Source organism: Chiloscyllium punctatum, chromosome 19 (assembly GCF_047496795.1).
Source record: "Chiloscyllium punctatum isolate Juve2018m chromosome 19, sChiPun1.3, whole genome shotgun sequence".
In the NCBI taxonomy this organism is placed as follows: Eukaryota; Metazoa; Chordata; class Chondrichthyes; order Orectolobiformes; family Hemiscylliidae; genus Chiloscyllium; species Chiloscyllium punctatum.
Window position 1 is genome coordinate 55038196 of NC_092757.1, and position 23093 is coordinate 55061288.

A 23093-nucleotide genomic window follows, 5' to 3' on the forward strand; every position below is an offset into this window, starting at 1 on the left:
GACCAAACTGAGCAGAAATGTTCTGGGTAACCCAATAATATTATATCCCTTTTTAAAGAGTTAATTCCTCCTGAATAAAACACAACCAGAATCCTAGATTTGTGTTTATTATACACAGACAGTTTGGTAAGTCACAATGTAACAAGCTGATCACATACACCTAATTGGCCCTATTAACAGGATGTCATTGTGTGGAATATTTACAGATTTGCCCATTATATAAATAAATGATTTTATATCTTCAGACATGTATTCTCCGTATGTTTGCTTATGTTTACATATAAACAAAAGTTCTGCTTTCATTTAAAAAAATTAAACTTTTATTCATTCATAAAAGTCTAAGCAAAATCAAAGACTGTAGTGCGTGCTTGAAGAACATGATGCATACAATTTATTTTGCACATAATATTGGATTTTGACTGTACAGATTGAAGAGCCATTTTTGTATATTTTGGACAAAAAAAAAGATTTTTGGATAATGTTCCTTTCTCCTTCCTAATTCTTGAGGAATGCTGGGACTACTTCATTGTAATCATGGTCTTACAACTTCAAATAAAAAGATCCACTCATAATGGTTTCATATTCTATAACAACATCTTTACAAATCTTTGTGTTTTAAATTACACACATACATATTATGTATTAACAATACTTGTAAAACTGTGTGAACCAACATATCTTATGGTTGTTGGTTAAGCACTTAGTGTGTGGCAGCCGGGTGATTGGGGAAACTATAGTTAAAACTCAACCCTGCAGTTTCACTGCTGTTCCCAGAAATTACTTTTTCAAGTTGTAAATGGTCTTAATATCTAAGTTAAAAGCAAACTGTAATTTATGAAAATGTTTGCATCTTAAAAGATTAGCTTTAGACATTGAATGATAAGAATATTGTAATCTATTTAAGATGTGGCAATAATACATCCCAGGATTAATTACCGATTGAACATTAATTGTTAGTTTGGATGCTTTATACGCAGGATAATGAATGCGAAGGATGATCACAAGCTGCTATCTAATTGAACAGTTCTAATAGTTTGTATAAAATCATAATGGATCCTGGTGGTGAATTTCATGCTTATCGTGGTAGAGAATTTTCATGCTTGTTACATATAGAATACTGAATACAGGCAAATGATTATAGGCTGGTATCTAATTGAGTGGTTCAATGGTTTATGTATGAAGTATTACCTGAGAATGAACTATAGATTTGAATTTTATGCAAGGGATTTTGATGGGTTAGATATTGAATAACAGATACACAAATATGAGGTACCAGGCTAGAATCTAGTTAAGGGTTGCAGATGAACTCTATATAGAATGATTCTTCATAGAATCATATAATCATTTAGTACAGAAGAGGCCCTTTGATCCATCAAGTCTGAACCGCCAAAGATATCTTACCATCTTCACTAGTCCCACTTTCCTGCACGAGGCTCATAGTCTTCAATGTTATGACACTTTAAGTGTTCATCCAGATGCTTTTTAAAGATTGTGAAGTTTCCTATCTTAACTACCTTCCCAGCACCTTCTGGGTGAAAAAGCTTTTCCTCTAAACCTCCTGCCCCTCATTTGAAAATTACACCCCTTGTTATTAACCCTTCAACTAAGGCAAACAGCTCTTTTCTAGTCACTCTGTGCATGCCCCTCTTGGTTTTATATACCTCTATCCCACATGCTTACCAGTGTTAGTGAGTAACAACTTTGAGACCTTATGCTCTGCACAATCACAATGCCGTATTACACTAAAAGCAACCTACTAACAAAATACATAGTTATGAAATCAAATTGAATGCTGACAAAAGGTTACTGGATATTAAATGATAGCTTGGTAGTTGTCTTTACAGATGCAACCAGATCTGCTGAATTTCACCAGTGCTTATTGATTTTCTGTCAGATTTTCAGCAGTTCTTTGCTTTTTTTCTACAGAATAATGCATGGGATTAAACTTCAGATTGGAATCTATTGGAGCTGCTTAAATATATAGGAATATAATAATATTAACATACTAACTATATTGGGTAATCCTGATAATTGCACTCAACAAACTTGTTGTGTTACTAGTAAAGGATACCAGATTGTGATTATAAACTGGAAAAATTATGAATCATAGTATGTTAAAATAATTCATGCAAACTGTGCCTTGAATTTCATGTTGAAAGGAGGTTACTAGTCTTGCCATAAAATACTCTTTAAAATTCATGGGGCTGGTTCATTCAGTTTGAGTGTTTTTTTTTGCAGACAGGAGCATACCCCATTGAGCAATGTCCTAAATGCTTTTAATCTGTAACTTGATTAATTATTGTAATGACTGGTACAAGTCTGGCAGCAATTGACAACAGGGAAAAAATATATTCAACTATAACAGTGGGATATTTATGGCACAACATAATTTGTCACTCATCTTGTGTTGTGAAGTAAGATCTTGAATATTTGTAAGTAACATTATTAAAGAAGACTGTTCACTGAAATTCTATGGAGTTAATTTTATAGCCTAGAAATTGGCAGACTGAGTGTAGCAGCACATGAAATTCAGTGGAGAATTACCCTGATAAATTTCTCTCTGTTGTGCTATTAACATTTCAGGTGAGGGCTAGTATATGTACTGGAAACATCTCTCCAAAACTGGCTGGTGCTTTATTACTATGTGAAAGTGGGGGTCGTGATAGCTGACAATTTCTTAATGTCCACGTATGTTCAACATTTGATTGAAAAAATATCCAGAATTATTTTGCACTTATGGCATTTAGCAAAGCATGTATAGAACAAAGAACTATAAAGCTCTTTTTTTAAAGGAATCTCTGTGCCTGTTGAATCCTTATTTTTCACTGAGCACTTAGGTCTCTGAGTCTTTATGCCAATATTCTATCTTATTTTTACCACTTACAGCATTGTTGGTATCAATCAGTTTGCCAAATTATATCAGATAATCTTAAAACAACAGGAATACCTCAGAATATTCAGGCAGTGCTGTGGACCCACTCGGCAATATCGTTACATTTGCATTTGAAAACAGAAGTGAAATGCTTTGCTTTGGCAGCTGGCTGGTACATATGGAAGCTCCTAATCCCAAAGAAGGTTGAGACAAAATTCTTAATTATAGCAATGAGATATGTGAATGTCTGATTCAGAAATACAATCACAGATTGTGCTATTTTGATTTAGAAAGTGTCTGCCATAGTGACCAGCAGCCATCATAATCTGATCACCATATCTACAAAGATACCTACAATCACATCTGCAAACTTTGGTATTTCTCAATCTTCAAGGCAATAGTCTCCATAGGACCAGGATCATTAAATATCAAGATGCAGATCTATGCTTTGCAGCATAGGCTTGGCATAACCCAATAACAATATGGTCAGACTTAGCCTAAAGGTTGGTGCACCTTCCACTGACAATGACACCTTAGTAAATGGCCTCATGAGGCATTATGGTATGTAAAACGCAACTCAAGAATATTTCACCTACTACATTCTGTTACCTTCTGAAATATTTTTTCAAATACTAAGAGTAAATTGATGGTCTAACAAGGCTTCAGCTTTCCATGTCTAATTTGTACTTTACACAGAAAGTGTACAATTTTCTAATATGATTGTGAAAAGTTACAAAATAGGGTTATGCAGAAGATTACTAAGCATTCTTTAAACCTTTTGGGGAGAAAATGTAAATTTTACTTCCCTCCCATTCTTTCAGTAAGTTTTGGTTTCTTACATTTGTCAAAAAAGGTTGGATTCCAATTTCACCAGATATCTTCATCATTTGCACCTTAATTTTATCTATTTCAGCATCCTTACAATTATTTTGAAAGTTTTTTTTAATATTCGTTCATGGGAAGAGGGTATTGCTGGCTAGGCAGCATTTATTGCCCGTCCCTAATTGTTCAGGGGCAGTGAAGAGTCAACCATACTGTTGTGTGTCTGGAGTCACAGCAGGTGACCAGGTGAGGATGGCAGTTTCCCTCCCTAAGGGACATTAGTACAGATAGTAAACCTGACTTTGTCCTACAAACCTTTAGGGGACTCTCTTTGGCATTAATATTTTTGTATCCTTCTTAAAAATTCATGATAAATAAACTGAATATAAAGAATGTTGTTAATAGTATTGCTAAAACTATCACTTCCAAGAGCCAATAAATAGAATTTATGAAGAACACAAACAAATTAGCATACACACAAATACAAAGATTATTTAAAGCTTGTTTAACTGAGTGCTACTCGGCTACAGGAGTAAGCCTTTAAGCCCCTCAAATCTTTTCTTCCATTCCATTAGATCATTGCTGTTCCATGTCTTGTTACATTTATCAATGTTTGCTTCAATTCCTTTAATAGGCAGCCTTTTTAAAAATCTACAAAATACAGTTGAAAATGTCAATTAAACTGCATCCACCCTTTTGGTGGAGAAAATTATATATTTCCACCAGTTTTTGTGTTTAAAAATGATGTCTTGATTTTAAGTTTAGTTTTATGGTAATAAAGCATGATGCCTCAGGCTAGAACAAGAAACCAAATTATTCACTGCAGAATTGTTTGTATGATCTGAACAGATTCCTGGTTCTAGAGTTTTGGAAACTGCACCATTTGGGGGAAAAATGGATTCAGCAAAATAGTAAAGCACTAATTCATTGAAAGACCATATTGCTAGTTTGAAGAACAAAAAAAAGAGGAAAGGTCATTATGCATATTGTTATACAAGAAGAGCAACAGCAAAACCAAGACAAGAAGGTACATGTTGATTGTATTAAACTGTATTCAGGACAGTAAGACTAAAACCTAACTTTCACTTTACCTGAACAGTTCAAGAGTTGACTCCTAACCCACCCACTGATTTGGTAACTACATAGTGTTGCTTCACTTTTGATTTTTGTTTTGGAAGTTTGTTGGAGAATTTCAATTTAGCTTAAATTTTGTAAGTTATCTGGATGGTTTTGGGTTTCTAATGCTGCAAGCAGATATAGTGGCTGTAGTCTATACAGGCCATGATATAGGCTAATGAAGCATTGCAAATCACAGAATGACTGGAAAGAAGAAGGTATGAAATATTTTCAGAATTAAAATGGTGTATATCAGTAATTGAAGACAGTGAGGATTATGCATGGGGTACATTAATTTTCTCCACAGTTGACCAGTGTAACCTATCAATAGAGGTACAATGAACAATAATAAAAAGTGCAGCTTGGTTTTAGTCTTTCCATATAACAATGCACATAATGGTCTTTGCTTATACTTTTATTGATGTACAAACTAGCACTGTGATGTTTAAATGATTTAATGCTGGCCATTTTGGTCAATCTACATTTCTTTCACGTGGTGCAGTTCTAAAACTCTTCAACCAGGAATGCTTACCCTACAGATCACACAAACCATTTCTGCCACTAATGATTTGGGTTCTTGTTCTAGCCTGAGGCATTATGCTTTATTACTATAATTAACTGTACACACATTCTAATATATTAGATTAACAAAATAGTTTGTTTTTGGCATAATATAAATTTTTGGTAGGACTGTTTTATAAGAAGAGGTTGAGCACATTGGATCTGCTTTCATTGGAGATTAGAAGAATAAGGGGCGACTTTATTGGAAAATAGAAGATACTTAGGAGACTTGAAAGGTTAGATGCGGAAATGTTGTTTCCCTTTGTTGCAGATTCCAGGACCAGAGACACAGTCTCAGAATATGATGTTGCCTTTTTAAGTCAGAGATGAGAAGTAATTTATTCTGTTAGATGGTACTGAATTTGTTTAATTCTTCACATAGAGGGCTGTAGATTCTAGGTTATTAAATATATTCAGGGCTGAGATAGACAGATTTTTAATCAGTAGGGGAATCAAGGGTTATGGAAGAAAAGCGGGACAGTGGTATTCAGGATTACCAGATCAGCCATGATCTCTTTAAATAATGGACCTGACTCAATAAGCTGAATGGCCTGTGCCTGCTGCTACATCTTATCATCTTGTGAAAGCTTAATCCCACAATTGTATTACTTCTTTAAGACGGGTGTGTAATGAGTTATGAGGACTCCATGCAGCAACATGCTAGAATGTGTACGTAAGCTGTCTGTAACTACAAATTAGTAATTTGTTAAGGTTTTCAAGTAAATTGAATCTATATTATGTATCTATCAATATGACAATAGTAATTATGTTTTATTGAAAGAATATGACAGCAATTAATTAATTTGATATGACAGTATACATTAAATCAATTAACTTTGTGCTCCAGTTTCCTCCCACAGTCCAAAGATGTGCAGATCAGGTGGATTGGGCACAGTGGTTCAGTGGTTAGCACTGCTGCCTCACAGCACCAGGGACCCAGGTTCAGTCCTAGCCTCGGATGACTATCTGTGTGGAGTTTGAACATTCTCCCTGTGTTTGCGCGGTCTTGCTCTGGTTTCCTCCCACACTCCATGCTAAACTGCCCATAGTGTTAGGTGCACTAGTCAGAGGGAAATGGGTCAGGGTGGGTTACTCTTTGGTGGGTTGGTGTAGACTTGGGCTGAAGAGCCGTTTCCATGCTATAGTGGAATCTAGTCTAAATTACCCACAGTGCTAAATCACGAGCTGGGTTAGACAGGGAACTAGAGTTACAGGGGTAGAGTATGGGGTGGGTCAGGGAGGGCTGCTCTTTGAAGAGTCAGTGTGAACTCGAAGGGTTGAATGGTCTGCTTCAACTGTAGGGATTCTATGAATATGTGCAGACTATGTTTAACCTTGGCCAATGTCTCACCATAGAGGAAAATGGGAAATTGGATTGTGAGTTTCTACCGGGTTATTTTCAAACACCTCCTGGCATTTTGTCTAGTAGCAGGTGCAGGCTAAAAAAGTAGTACCTGTCCTCTCCTCTTGAATGTAGGGGAGAAAGGTTATACTGTTGTAAGAAGGTATGAACTCAACAGAAATTTCAGCTAAGGTTTCTTTTTCACCCTAATCAACATGCATTTTCCAAAAGGGCTAAGGAATAGTAATTGAAAGCAGGAGCATTGGCTGATTTTCCCCACCGCTGGCACCCCTAAGGCAATTGTAGTAACAGTAAGTATTACCCTTACTAGCCAGAAAGTAAAATGTTGCATCAGGCATACAGAAGATGTTTTTCTCCGTAGACTGGAATTGGATTGACTTCTGCACATATTAGGAATTGGTTCATGAGGAAATAAACTTTCTCTTTCAGTCTCTCATTTCTGTGAAGTTCAACCTCACTGGTTCTCTTGCCACATCCAAGTTCAGTGACCTCCTTTTCTCAAACCACACAATAAAATAATCTAAGAATGTTATGTAAACCTAGAAATTATACTTGGTTTTAAAGAACAACTGTTCAGTGTCATTTGTATCAGCCATTAATCCATGTGAAACATGTCAATATATGCAAGCATGAAACATTTGTTAATTAATATCAGCAATAGTAATTTCTGGATGTAAATTTCCATTTTAATTTTATTATTTTCCTTACAATTCTAAGCTGCAATCTTGCTATCTCAGTTACCAGGGGTGAAAATTTCCTTGTGCACTAATTGCAGAAAAATCAGAAATCAATCTTTCATAAACACACTTATGATTTTGCGAGAAATCTTTCCCCATATTCTCAACAATGATTAAGCAAACTACATATTGTGTGCCATTACACAAACTTTGAAATTTTACAATCTCAAGAACAATAAGAACTTGGCATTTGTATTTAATGTAGTGAAACTTCCAAGGTGCTTACAGAGCAGAGAGGCAGACAATTTACAAAAGTTGGTCAAAGGCACAATCAAAAAGGTAGGGTTTCTGGAAGTTTTTAAAGGCAGGGAAGGAAGTCGCAAGGTGGTAATGTATTGAGAATGAGTCAGAGAGTGAGGACAAGACCCAAGTGAGGAAAGCTGTGGGTATGTGGAGATGGGTGAACACTGAGGTCCCATGTCACAACACTGAGTCAAGAGAACACATCTGCAACATTCCAGGTTATTGTATTCTATTTGTCATATTCACAATTTCTGAGGAACAATGATCATATCAATGATTTTGTTACAAAGCACTTCAATGCATTTTTTGATATAACGTTGGGATGATTGTCCAAAGATTGAATTGAAATTTGGTCTGGTTTTTAAGAATCAGTGATGAAGTTGAGATGCTTGGACACTGACCTCAAATATACCTGCCCTCAAAGATCTAGTGGTTATATTGGTAGGTTTGCATTGTCTGACAGCAATTTAAATCTGACACAGACCATCAAAGTGATGTCTTGTCATGTAGCAACAGTTATATCAGCAGCAGATAAGAAGTCAATTACATCAACATATTCTCGTGCACAGTGGCTGAGTGGTTAGCACTGCTGCCTCACAGCACCGGGGACCTGGGTTTGATTCCACCCTCAGGTGACTAACTGTGTGAAGTTGCACATTTTCCCAGTGTCTCCGTGGGTTTCCTCCAGATGCTCCAGTTTCCTCCCACAGTCCAAAATGTACAGGTTAGGGTGGATTGGCCAGGCTAAATTGCCCATTTTGTTCAGGGATGTGCAGGTTAAGTGGATTAGCCATGGGAAATGCAGCATTACAGGGATACGTTAGGGGGGGTGGGTCTGGACAGGATGCTGTTTGGAGGGTTGGTGTAGGCCAATTGGCCTGCTTCACACTATGGGGAATCTGTGAAAATTAAAAGTTTTTTTTGGTCATTGTGATAACGAGATTTGACTTTCCACAAATTTTAGATTAGATTACTTACAGTGTGGAAACAGGCCCTTCGGCCCAACAAGTCCACACCGACCCGCCGAAGCGCAACCCACCCATTCCCCTACATTTACCCTTTTACCTAACACTATAACAATATAAGATAGCTGTTCAGGCCATGAGTGTGTTTAGAACTAATGATGAAGTTAGCACATCTTTAAAAACCCAATTACATCTCATTCAACAAGGTGTAACTTTTCCCAGGGTATTACAGAGAGATCGTGTCAGAGGAGTCTATTTTTGGTAGGTTGTGCCTGCACAGTCTGTATGAACAGTCCTTTGTTACAGTGTAGACTCAATGAGAATGTGTGAACTCCTGAATAGGCTGACAGGTTAAGTGGAGTAATTCCCACAGCAAAATCCAGTCCATTGTCTTTGACTCTGACATGAGACATGCTTGATACAGGTAACTGACAAGAAGGTGTATATTAACTATTGATGATAAGGCATATAAATTGACAGAATTTTGTGAAAATCTAGATTTACTCTCATTTTTAATGTTAAATTATCAGAGTAAATAATCTGGATGGTAAATTGGTATTTATTATGTGGAGTATTAAATGATGGGTCAGGAGTTTCTATCCACGAGTTGAACAGAAAAATTGTAAGCCAACAAGCATAGAGTCAGAAATTGCTAACTAGTAGATTTTTTGTGCAGTTTATGAAATAATAAATAAACCTATCATAAGCCTGTGCAACGCTAACTGAAGATTCACATATACTTCAGACATTATGAGCACTCGTTTACATAATATGGTACACTTAGGGACATAAAAATGCAGCTAGACTTGGTGGAATGTCACATTAACTAAGAGCTTCACTTGTGTTTAATACAGACATTTACATATACTAAACCATAAGCATGAAATAAAACTATCTCACAATTACATTTGGGGATCTAAACGGTTGCTCACATCAAATTTCAGGAGAGTTAGCAATTAGCATGTGCATCTTGGAGAAATCTTACTTTGCCATTAATCCATCAAGTCTTGATTATCCCTTTACAATATATTCCCATTTTGCCCAAAATTTAGTGGATTCGTCAGGAAATTCAACTGACCTACAGCTCACAGTGGTGGTGCTTCCAAGTCCTTTTCTAAGCTGGAAGATTTGTTCAGCACCATAAGCACACAACTCCCAGCCAGCTTGAGCCAAATTCTCCTTCAATTATTTACAATGGCTGATATCATTTGGGGCTTATTTTCTAATAGAGCCTCAGTGAATTGATACAATTCCTTGTTTACCCAAATAAACATAAAGAATCCTTCCAGAACTCCTAACTTTTTAGACTGCATTGATTATTATTGTTTTATAGATAAAAATTACAGGTTCTCAGTTCCCGCAAGTTAAGAATTTTTGCATAATGTTTGAAAACAATTGATTCCTACTGTGGTTGATTAAGAAAGCTTGTGTATATGAACATTTCTGCTCCTGCATTTCCAATAAATTGCACTGTAAGTATGTATATTAAATTAAAATGAATATATAATGCCAAGTTCGTGCTGCCACAGTTCATTGAGAGCTATATAACATTATTTGTTTTCCATAAACAGAGAAACCTATTCATCGCTTTGATTAATGACTTTTATATCAGCTTTGCTCCAATCAGCACTTACTGCAATCCGTTCCATGCACTTGCTTTAACAGCTTCCATCACTGCAATTAAAATGGAACTGAAACTTGAATGGAACAGATGTCATCAAGATACAGAACTGATCATGGACTCAAACAGTGATCACTTTCAAAACGCAATTATTAACACATTTTTCAGACAGAACTGGGCAAGAAACTATCAGCTTGGTTCAGTGGTCAACCTGCTTGATACAAGTTTATCACATCTGTTCTTTCAAATCTAGTAGCTCAAGTTTTGCTTTGCATTCTTTTAGCAATCCATCAGTGTGTATTGCATGTGATTTTCTGCAGATTGCAGACTATTGGAGTCTAAGTTGAAAATAAGTATTTTCATGAATGATACTGTCTCATTTTACTGTCACCTACACAAAGAAATCCCAGCAAATACTCTTTGAATAACAGTGAACAGTATGCCTCTGTGCTATACTAGTCATTTCTTATGTCAATATAAGAGATTTTGCCTCCTGTAAACTGTAATTTGTTAATACCATTTGCAGTAGAGTATACTCTTTTCAAAATATTTGATCAGCTGCAAATGCATTATTTTTAATGCAGCCTTATCAGTGGCCAATTGACCACAAGCATTATGTTATAGTGCTTTTCTGTTCCGCAAATGTCCACACATTTCAGCCTCCTTCTGTGGTTCAAACAAAAACTGTACATGAGACAAATTTCTGGTAAATACAAATGCACCAAAGGAAAATCTGTAGCAGTCTATGCAATCTCCTTTATTCTCTGAATATAGCTGTGTAGTTCTTCTGGGTCTCGGAGGCCCATATCTTGGCAGACCCACTCAATGTCTTCCTCATCGGCTATAGGGATGCAATTGTAGGCCAGGCCAAGTTCCTCTGATGGCAGTGTGGTGAATGTGGTAAATTTGACTCTCTTACGCTTGGAGGTGGGTGAGTGCAGCGGATCCTCGCTGTGTTCCCTTACTGACCCCCCAGATGAACCATCTGCTCTGCTGTGCACTTGACTTTGTACACTTGTCTGTGAGCTGCCACTACTCTGATGGTCACTATGGCAGCAGGTTTGGATGTTTTCTAATGGGTTTCCCGGACTTTCAGGCTGGGGTGAGAGATCAGCCTGGGTACGAAGGGGTTGACCATTACCTAGGAACACCCAATGATGTGAATGGTCCATGCTTGCTTGGCCCTCTGGGGGAATACGTTTGTGCCTGTACTTGAGAACAAAAACAATGCAGTTTATTAGAAAAACCAAAATGGCAAGACAGAAGACCCCTAATAGTGCATACATTCCAATTTCCAAGTCAGTCAGACCCCTTGGTGTGGGGGCATATTCATCATCAGGATCTGCAAGATCCTTTGGCAGATCTGTAATATCAATATCAACAGGCATGCTGGACACTCTTGTGTTGTCAAAGTGCACTCCACTATCCTGCATGCCATCAATGCCCCTGCCTGATTCCACCCTTGAGTCAGTCCTCTCTTCTAGAGGTGATTTTACCGTTGTGCCAACCTTCTGTAGAACACTTTCCTCATGGTCACCAGTTGCAGAGGAAGTATCTGGCTTGAAGTCAAATTGCCCTTTCTCTTTTGGTTTATGTCCAAATGGGTTGCCATCAAATCGAACTCCATCAGGCGCGTAATCCTCACCAGTATTTTCTAGGTCTTCTTCTGAATTATCAGACCCAAAGTGAACCTTCACGTTGACCAATGTTACAAACAACACACTCTTGCGATTGGTCTTTTTACACAGTTCACAGATCCCCAATTCCACCTTGATAAATTCACCTGACCCTTCACCCTCTGCTATTATTAGAGACCAAACAGAATCCTGGGTTGAAGAGACTACTTTGTCATTCAGTGAGGTAACTGTCAGGTTGTAGTCCTTAGCATCATAAAGAGTCAGTGGTACAGCTGTATTGTCACTGTAGAAAATCCATGTGCTCAGGATACCTTCCTAAAAAAAAAGAAAAAAAAAACACATTATGATTAATAATCTGAGTGAACACACTGGAGAAGCATTGCAGGTTTCAGATTGCACTCTGGGTTAGGAACTTCAATGTCTATCACATTAAGTAACTTGGTATTAATGACTAAGTCAGCTGAGATTTAAAGGATATAGCTATCCGACTCAGCCTGTAGCAGGCGGTGATAGAATCACGAGAAAGAAAAAGCCTTCTTGACCTCACCCTCACCAATCTTCTTGTGGCAGCTGCATCTCTCTATGAAGGTATTAGAAGGACTTGAAGGAATTAGAAGTTCTTGTGTAGACAAAGTCATATCCTAACACTGAGAATACTCAATCGTATTGTGTAGCACTGCTCTTGTGCTAAATGTGATTAATTCTGAACAGATCTAGTCGTTTAAAACTGAGCATCAATGGCTCGCTGTGGGCCATTATTAAAAGCAGCTCTATATTGCACACAATCTGTAACCTTAGAACCTAGCATATACCCCACATTGCCACCACGAAACAAGGGACCAATCCTGATTCAAAGAAGAAAGTAGAAAGGCATGCCAGAGGAAACATCAAATATACCTAAAAATAGGATGTCAACCTTGTGAAACTACAACACAAGATGATATATGTGTTTAACATCAGCAGCAGTATGCTACAGACTGAGTTCAGTAATCCTGCAACTAACAGATTAGATCAAAGTTCTGCAAGTCTGCTGCACACAGTCATGAATAGTAATGAAAATGGTGAAGAAAGCTCCATGAACAACCTTACCATCAAATATAATACAGGGACCTGTAATGTAAGAATCAAGGGTGAAGTCTTTGAAAACTTCAGAGACATTGAGTTTGAGATCCAACTTAGTCTTCCCTTTCTGCTCGGATAGAAACCAGTCTTCAGCCAAACTGATTTATTCCATGTGACATCATGAAAGATCTAAGCGCACTGGAAATAGCAAAGATTTCAGGTCCTAACAACAGTTCAACTCTTAGACTGAACGTTTATGCTCCAGATCTAACCATGCCTCTCACCAAGCTGTTTTAGTACAGTTACAATTCCGGCACCTTAACAAGTGAACTGGAAAAATGCCCAGTGTATCTTATTCTCAAAGAGGAAGACCATTCATTTTCACCAGTTACCTCCCCATCATCAGCAAAGTGATCCAAGATGCCCTGAACAATGCTGTCAAGCAGTGCATTGTCACCAATTGCCTTCTCAATGATGCACCCTCTGGATTCCACCAGAATCACTCAATTCTTGGCGTCATTACAATCTTGGTCAAAAAAGAGGCAACACAGCTGAATTCCAAAGGTTAGAGACAAAAAAAACTGCAGATGCTGGAATGCAAGGTAGACAAGCAGGCAGAACATCCTTAACTCCACTTTCCTGACTTGTCCCCATAAAATCTCAATTCTCTCACTGATTAAAAATCTCCATTTCAGCCTTGAATAAACTTGATTACCCAGTCTTGACAGTTCTTCATGGTAAAGAATTCCACAGATTCACGACACTCTGAGAGAAGAAATTTCTCCTCATTTATTTTAAATATATTATTCTGAGGTGATGCCCTCTGGTCCTAAACACTCCCATGAGGGCAAGAAATCGATTTTTTCAAATTTACCCTGTCATGCCCCCTAAGACTTCTGCATATTTCAAAAAGGCCACCTCTTAATCTTCGAAATTCAGTGAACATTCTTTGGACTGCCTCCAATGCCAGTATTTCTTTCCTTGATAAGAGGTCAAAAACTGGTTACAATATTCCAGCTGTGGTCTGACTACTGCTTTGTATAGTTTTAGCAAAACCTTTCTATTTTTGTGCTTAATTTCCTTTGAAACAAAGGCCAATATTCCATTTGCCTTCCATATTTCCTGCTGAACTTGTATGCTAGCTTTTTCTGACTCATGGACAAAGACTCCCAAATACCTCTGTGCTATACCATTCTGCAAACTTTCTTCATTTAAATAATCACCAGCTCTCTACACTTTTTAGCTAAAATGTTTAACTTCATATTTTCCAAAATTACATTGCATTTGCCAAGTTTTTGCCCACTCCCTTGATCTGTCTATAATTCTCCTTGTGTCATCCTCAGCACTTACCTTCCCACCCATTTTTGTGTCATCCATTCATTGAAGATTGCAAAGTGTTCAGTCCCTTTCACAACATCTCAGATAAGCAAGGTAAAATTCATGCCTGGACTGATAAGTGGCAAGTAACACCCAGACCCACACCCATAACTACCAGACAATGACCATATCCAACATAAGAAAATCTAAACACGTCCTCTTGATATTCAATGGTGGCAAATCCTGTCAATATCCTAATGGGGATTATTAGTGGCCAAACATTTAACTGAACCAGTCATACAAATATGGCATCGACAATAACCGATCAGAGGCTGGGCATTCTGTGGTAAATAACTCAGCTTTTGGCTCCCTCTTTTTATGTGTTGGAGTTGATGAGTTGATGAACATTGAAGAAATAAAACAGCATCTAGGACAAAACAATGTGCGTGATCAGCATGCCTTTGGCATTTTAAACATTGATTACCTCCACCACCAGCTCACAGTGTCTAATGTATCATCCACAAGGCAGAACCATACAGCACAGAAACAGATCCTTCAGTCCTGCTCGTCCATGTCAACCAAAATTCCCAAACTAATCTAGTCCTAATTGCCTGCGTTTGGCCATTCCCTCCAAACCTTTACTATTCATGTATCTGTCCAAATGTCTTTTGAAGGTACTTGCATCTATCACTTCCTCTGGCAGTTCATTCCACGTACGAACAACCCTCTGTGTTAAAAAGTTGCCCATCAGGTCCCTTTTAAATCTTTCTCCTCGCATAAAATTATGCCCTTTAGTTTTGAATTACCCGACTCGAGGGAAAAGACCCTTGTGATTCACCTCATCTATGCCCCTCATGATTTTATAAACCTCTGTAAGGTCACCCCTCAACTTCCTACACTCCAGTGAAAATGTTCCAGCCTATCCAGACTCTCCTTATAATTCAAGGCCAGTACCATCTTTGTAAATCCTTTTTGAACCCTCTCCAGTTTAATAATATCCTTCCTATAGCAGGGTGGCCTGAACTATACACAACACTCCGAAAGTTGCCTCATGAATGTCTTGTACAACCACAAACATGAAGTCCCAACTACTATATTCAATGGTCTGAGAAATAAAGGCAAGTGTGCCAACGGCCTTCTTTACCACGTTGCCTGCTTGTGATGCAACTTTCAAAGAATTATGTACCTGAACACCTTGATCTCTCTGTTCGACCACATTCCCCACAGACTTAACATTAACTGTGTAAGTACTGTTCTTGTTTGTTGTGTTCAACTGAAACATCTCACATTTATCCAAATTAAACTCCATCTGCTACTCGTCAGCCCATTGGCCCAACTGATCAATCTCCCTTTGTAATCTTAGATAACCTTCTTCACTGTCCACTATACTATCGACTTTGGTGTTATCTGCAAACTTGTTAATCATAAAAACCGAAAGAACTGTCGATGTTGGAAATCAGAAGCAAAAACAGAAATTGCTGGAAAAGTTCAGCAAGTCTGGCAGCATCTGTAGAGAAAAATCAGAGTTTTGGGTCAAGTGACCCTTCCTCAGAAATTACTAACCATGCTTCTGAAATTCTGATCCAAATCATTTATATAAATGACAAACAACAGTGGACCTAACATTGATCCCTGCAGAACACCACTGGTCGCAGGCCTCCAGTCTGACAAGTAACCCTCCACCACCATCCTGTCTCCTATCATCATGCCAATCTTGTATCTAATTGGCAAGCTGCACCTGAGTGCCACTGATCTAATTTTATTAACCAGTCTAACATATGGTACCATGTCAAAAGAGTTTTACTAAAGTTCATGTAGACAATGTCTACCACTCTAACTTTATCTGTCTTTTTGGTCACATTCTCAAAAAATGTAATCAAGTTTGAGAGACAGAAGCCTTGTTGACTATCCCTCATCAGTCCTTGCCTCTCCAAATGCATGTAAATCCTGCCTTTCATAATCCCCTCCAACAACTTACCCACCACTGGTGTCAGACTCACTGGTCTATAGTTCCCAAATTTCTTCTTGTAGCCTTTCTTAAATAAAGAAAGGCACAATGTTAGCCATCCTCCAGTCTTCCAGCACCTAACCTGTGGCTGTAGATGATACAAGTACCTCTGCTAGGGCTCCACAATTTCTTCCCTACCTTCTCAAAATGTCTTGGAATACACTTGATAAGGTCCCGGATATTTAGCCACCTTTATGTTATCCAGCACCTCATCTGTGGACTGTTTTCAAAGACTTCAATATTTATTTCCCTGATGCATGGCAGGAACTCACCATGGCTTCTTCAACACTTCATCTACTGCCAAGAAGGACAGGGAAGCAGTCAGGGAGAACACTGCGACCTCCATATTCCTCTCCAAGTCATTCAGTATCTCGACGTGGAAAATATATCTGAGTCAAATTGCCGGACTCTTCAGCAGCACCATGGCAGTACGTTCATTATATCTTCTGCAGCAATTCGTTTGGAAAGAATTCAGAGGGATAGGATTTACGACCATTTGGCAAAGCATAGCATGATTAAAGGCAGTCAGCATAGCTTTGTGAAGAGCAGGTCATGCCTCACAAATCTTATTGAGTTCTTTGAGGAGGTGACAAGACAGGTTGACGAAGGTCGAGCAGTGGATGTGGTGTATATGGACTTCAGCAAGGCATTTGGTAACGTTCCCCATGGTAGGCTCATTCATAAAGTCAGAAAGTATGGGATACAGGGAGATTTGGCTATCTGGATTCAGAATTGGCTGACTGACAGAAGGCAGAAAGTGGTTGTAGATGGAAAGTATTCTTCCTGGAGGTCAGTGTTGATTGGGGTCCCACAGGGCTCTGTTCTTGGGCCTCTGCTCTTTGTAGTTTTTATAAATGACTTGGATGAGGAGGTTGAGGGGTGGGTTAGTAAATTGCAGATAACACAAAGATTAGAGGTGTTGTCGATAGTATCGAGAGATACTGCAGACTGCAGCGTGACATAGACAGGATGCAGAGATGGGCTGAGAAATGGCAGATGGAATTCAACCTGGATAAATGAGAAGTGATGCATTTTGGAAGGTCAAACTCAAATGCTGAATATAGGATTAAAGACAGGATTCTTGGCAGTGTGGAGGAACAGAGGTACCTGGGTGTGCAAACACATAGATCCCTCAAAGTTACCACCCAAGTGGATAGGGTTGTTAAGAAAGCATATGATGTTTTGGCTTTCATTAACAGGGGGATCGAGTTTAAGAGCCGCAAGGTTTTGCTACAGCTCTGCAAGTCCCTGGTGAGACCACACTTGGAATATTGTGTCCAGTTCTGGTCATCCTACTATAGGAAAGATACAGAGGTTTTGGAGAGGGTGCAAAGAAGGTTTACCAGGATGCTGCCTAGACTGGAGAGCTTGCCTTACGAAGAGAGGTTGACGAAGCTTGGACTTTTCTCTCAGGAGAGAAGGAGGAAGAGAGGAGACCTGATCGAGGTATACAAAATAATGAGAAGAATAGATAGAGTCAATAGCCAGAGACTTTGCCCCAGGGCAGGATTGACTGGTACGAGGAGTCATAGTTTGAAGATGTTAGGAGGAAGGTATAAAGGAGACATCAGAGGTACGTTTTTTATGCAGAGTTATGAATGCATGGAATGCATTGCCAGCTATGATGGTGGAAGCAGAGTCATTAGGGACAGTTAAGTGGCTGCTGGACATGCACATGGATAGCAGTGAGTTGAGGAGTGTGTAGGTTAAGTTATCATATTTTACATTAGGATTAAACCTTGGCACAACATCGTGGGCCAAACAGCATGTTCTGTGCTGTACTTTTGTCTGTTCTATGTTCTAATGTGCCTTACTCCCTCTCAAGCAATTTGGGATGAGCAAGAAATGCCCACTTTGCCAATGAGATCCATATTCTCTAAAAGAATTTTAAAAAGCCACATGACTCAATAGATTCTGACAGTAAGGGCAGAATCTTATCAGACTCTGAGTGAGGTGGGCCATGGTAAGATGAACGGTAGACTCAGGCGAGATATTCAATGAGGCCCATCTTGACATCAGAATCGTCTTGGTGCAAGTAGTTCACTTTTCTCAAGCAGTACGTTGAGATTTTCACTAGGCAGCAGAAAGTTCCCAATTGATGCTCATTATTGCTTTTTAAATGCCTTGTTAACACTAACATTTTGAGCATACTCAATAGGCACTGGACACCTGCAACCCACATATGCAGACACTGGCATTCAACATATGCTAACCTCTGTGAACCTATCTGTGGCATTCTGAGCTAGTTTACTCTCATAATCTATCTTACCTGTCTTAATGACTTTTTTTGTGGCTTTCTGTTGACCTTTAAAGATTTCCCAATCCTCGAGTTTCCCACTAATTTTTGACACTTACAGGATGCTTCTGGATTTCAACAATAAATCTTGGGCTGCACTGGTAATTATCCTTGGAATACTGCAGCAAAGATGCTGTGTGCCCATGGAAATGCACCCAATTCATAGATTGGACCACACTGTATCATTGGGCTCTTCTCTTGCTGTCATAGAGCTTACTCCCTATGTCTCAATACAATTGTCTTACCATGCCATCTGGTACAGTCACTAAGAGAGGAAGCTTGACATGATTGCCAAACTGGCCTGAATTCAGTCTAGAGAAATAGCCTTCCTACAGGGGCTCCCATCACAGTAAGTCTAGGGCAAATTGCAACCTCGGAGACTACAACGGGATGAAGGAGGAGTTGGCTAAGGTAGACTGGGAGTAAAGTCTATATCGTGGGGTGATTGTGAAACAGTGGAGGACTTTCAAAGCAATTTTACACAGCGCTCAGTAGAAGTATATACAAGTGGAAAGAAAGGACTATAGGAAAAGGGAAATCAGCCATGGATAACTAAGGAAATAAAGAGGGTATCAAATTGAAAGCAAATACATACAGTGTCAAAAATTAGTGGGAAACTCGAGGATTGGGAAATCTTTAAAGGTCAACAGAAAGCCACAAAAAAAGTCATTAAGACAGGTAAGATAGATTATGAGAGTAAACTAGCTCAGAATGCCACAGATAGTAAAAGTTTCTGCAAATACATAAAATGAAAAACAATGGCTAAGCTAAACACTGGTCCTTTAAAGGATGAAAAGGGAGAATTAATAATGGGAAATGAAGAAATGGCTGAGGCATTGATCAGTTATTTTGTGTTGGTCTTCATAACAGAAGACACAAATAACATGCCAATAACTAGTGACAAGGAGGCTATGGCAGGTGAGGACCTAGAAATGATCATTGTCACTAAAGAGATAGTGTTAGGTGAGCTAATGGAGCTAAAGGTACCAGGGTACGAAAAGAGATGGCAGAGGAAGTAGTAGATTCACTTGTGGTGATTTACCAAAATTCGCTGCACCCTGTGGCAGTTCCGACAGATTAGAAAACAGCCACTGTTTAAAGAAGGATGTAGACAAAAGGCAGGTAACTACAGGTCCATTAGCTTAACTTCTGTATTGGGGAAATGCTGTCATCAAGGAAGAAATAGCAAGACATCTGGATAGAAATTGTCCCATTGGGCAGTTGCAGCCTGAGTTCATGAAAGGCAGGTCATGTTTAATCAATTTACTGGAATTCTTTGAGGACATTAAGAGCACAGTGGACAGTGGGAAACCAGAGGATGCAGTGTATCTGGATTTCCAAAAGGCATTCGACACGGTGCTGAACAAAAGACTGCTGCATAAGACAAAGATGCACAGCTTTACGGATAATGTTTTATCATGGATAGGGGGATTGGTTAACTAACAGAAAACGAAGAGTGGGGATAAATGGGTATTTTTCTGGTTGACAATCAGTGGCTAATGGTGTGCCTCAAGGATCCGTTTTGGGACAGCAACTGTTTCCAAAAGTCTGTATAGATATATAAATAGGTTAAGTGAATGGGTGAGGGTCTGGCAGATGGAATACAATGTTGGTAAATGTGAGGTCATCCATTTTGGTCAGAATAATAGCAATATGGACTATTATTTAAATGGTGAAAAATGCTGTGCAGAGGGACCTGGGTGCCCTTGTAGGTGAATGACAAGAAGTTGGTTTGCAGATGCAGCAGGTAATTAAAAAGGCAAATTGTTCTTCATTTCTAGAGGATAGAGCTTAAAAACAGGGAAGGTTATGATGCAGCTGCACAGGGTGCTGGTGAGGCCACACCTGGAGTATTGTGTATGGTTTTGGTCTCCTTACTTGAGAAAGGATGTACCAGCATTGGAGGGGGTGCAGAGGAGGTTCACTAGGTTGATTCCGGAGTTCAGAAGGTTGGCTTATGAGGAGAGATTGAGTAGATTGGGATAAACTCATTGGAATTTAGAACAATGAGGGGGGGATCTTATAGAAACCTATAGAATTATGAAGAGAATAGATAAGATAGGAGCAGGGAGGATGTTTCTACTGGCAGTTGAAACTAGAACTATGGGGCACAGCCTCACAATAAAGAGGTGCAGATTTAGGACTGAGTTGAGGAGGAACTTCTTCATCCAAAGGGTTGTGAATCTGTGGAATTTCCTGCCCAATGAAGTAGTTGAGACTACTTGTTAAACTTTTTAAGGCAAAGAAAGATATATTTTTAAACAGCAAAGGAACTAAGTGTTATGGTGAGCGAGTGGGTCAGTGGAACTGAGTCCACAAAAAGATCAGCCATAATCCTATTGAATGGCGGAGCAGGCTTGTGGGGCCAGATGGCCTACTCCTGCTCCTAGTTCTTATGTTCTTATGTACAGTATCAGTCCAGAGACAGTGTGGGCAGACAGAGTCAAGATTCTCTGCAGATAATGGGTGGGGAGGCAATGCACTACCCAGCTTGACTCATTCTGCCCTTTTATGGGCTGTTTTGGTATTAAGGACAAGCAGATATTGTGGAAGATAAAAGTGGGTGGGACAAATATTACTGTTGGTGCAGTTGTGGAGGTTTTCCAAGGGAGTGAGCAAGCCGTGCAGAACTGGTAAAGGAATGCATGATGAGTGGTGCTGAAGGTTGAGGGGGGTGAGCTTAAGTGGGTAAGATATCACAGACATTAAGAAGAGTGGCAACAAAGAGCCTGGGGGAGAAGTAGGTACAGAAATAGAGGTAGAGGAGTGTGAGGTATCAGAGGAAAGTTGACGACAGACGAGCTAGTGGTGTGGAGAAGGACATTAACTTCTTTCCTACAGTATTGGGCATTCTAACAGCTAACTGAGATTGTTGTAATCTAGGTGGAAACTTTAGACATGGTCATGCTGATGAATTATGGATCGTGGTGTCCATTGCTGGATACATGCACCATCCCAAACAGCAGGAACTCTAGGGCACTGTTATCTCCCTGTCCGCCTCCAAGGCAAATATCAGGGACTATGCAGAGCAGCTCTGAACTAACAGTGCTTGTCCGGGTGCCCAACAACCTCTAAAATATGGCAGCAATGCCAGGACTGCCAGTTAATTTCAGAATCTCTGGTGAGTTGCAAGTTGCCCTGGAAATGGCATGGGATAAGACTGGGCTGCAATTGGATGTGATTCATGTTTTGAGGGCTCTATTGTCAAACAATGCAATCAATGAGCTTGCAAAGTTACAACACTACATGTCACCCAGCCTCATGGTGAAAATCACCCCACCAGACGTGCAGTAAGATTCAGCCCCATGTCTCTATTGCCAGTGATGTCAATATCCAGGGAATGAGTAAAAATGAAAACCCCTGCCATTTCATCTTTGGTCACCTACCTTTTCTGAATGTGATCACTTTCATTGGAATATATTTCCACAGTCTCTTCTGTTCTCCAACACCTTTTTCCCAACTGAATTTAAATAGTGAACCAATTCTACCCAGCAGTCAGTGTCGAGGGACCAGAAATTGGGAGTAGCCTTGTATCCAATGATGTCAAATCTGGGCTGACAGTGACCAATAGTATTTTTGTGGTACTGTGACAACTTGATTTATCCTTTTTTGCACAAATCATTGTTTTAAGTGTTCACCCATAAGAAAATATATTTAGAGTCTTTTGTCCAATGGATAATTGTAAAGACTGAATTCTTGGGAACATAAAATGACATTAAATACAAGGTTAATAGAAGAAAAGTAAGGCTATTTTACAAATGAAAATGACCACAGGATCAGAATGAATGCCCTAACTATTGATTTCAGTAAGTGTTTTTTTTGTATTGTAAAAAGCTTGGATTTCAGAATTTAAACTGCCTTCTGTGTTTAGTAATGTAACCAAATAAGAACACAAAGGTTGGCTATTTAGCTTTGTGCTCTAAATTGAGCTCCCCTTGAATACATATTAAACTCTAAAACTGTTTTGAATATGATGAGGCAGAAAGTTTTCATTTCATGAATATCGTGACCAGAAAGCTTTATGCCTGTTCTTTATTTGCATTTCCATTATAATATTAAACAGTATGAATAATTTTGCAGAATCCTGTTCTATAAGAAATGAAATAAGAGCAATCTTCAAATGCAACAGGAAGACTGAATTGAGTTAGCAAATGTTTGCCTTGATAAGAGCTGTGTGCTTTCTCATTGGAAGCCTTTCTCATGCTTTGAATGGAAGTGTCAGTGAAAAAAGGTACATCTATTCAGTTTCCATTATTGCAGAATATTTATAAAATCCTGATTTGTGCCTCAACTTGCATTATTGCAAACATACTCTTTTCAACCTCATGACACACAATATGTTAAAAGGTTGGAATTTAACCAATTCCAATTTAAACTTAGAGCAACATTACAATTTTCTGCAAACCAACAATCAGTTGCTTTTATCAATACTGATGTTTTTGCTAGAAAGGAGCTGCATCCTACACATAGTGC

General features: G+C 38.9%; 1 protein-coding gene across 2 annotated transcripts in view; it reads right to left on the reverse strand.

The window, feature by feature from the left end:
* Nucleotides 1-297: 297 nt before the first annotated feature.
* The window catches only part of tmem132e (transmembrane protein 132E), a 779639-nt gene continuing 756843 nt past the window's right edge, over nt 298-23093 (reverse strand). For both annotated transcript variants that reach the window (XM_072589443.1, XM_072589444.1), the window contains one exon: nt 298-12252. In XM_072589443.1, coding sequence (XP_072445544.1) covers nt 11044-12252 — 1209 coding nt within the window. In that variant the 3' untranslated portion in view covers nt 298-11043. The remainder of the gene's footprint in view (nt 12253-23093) is intronic.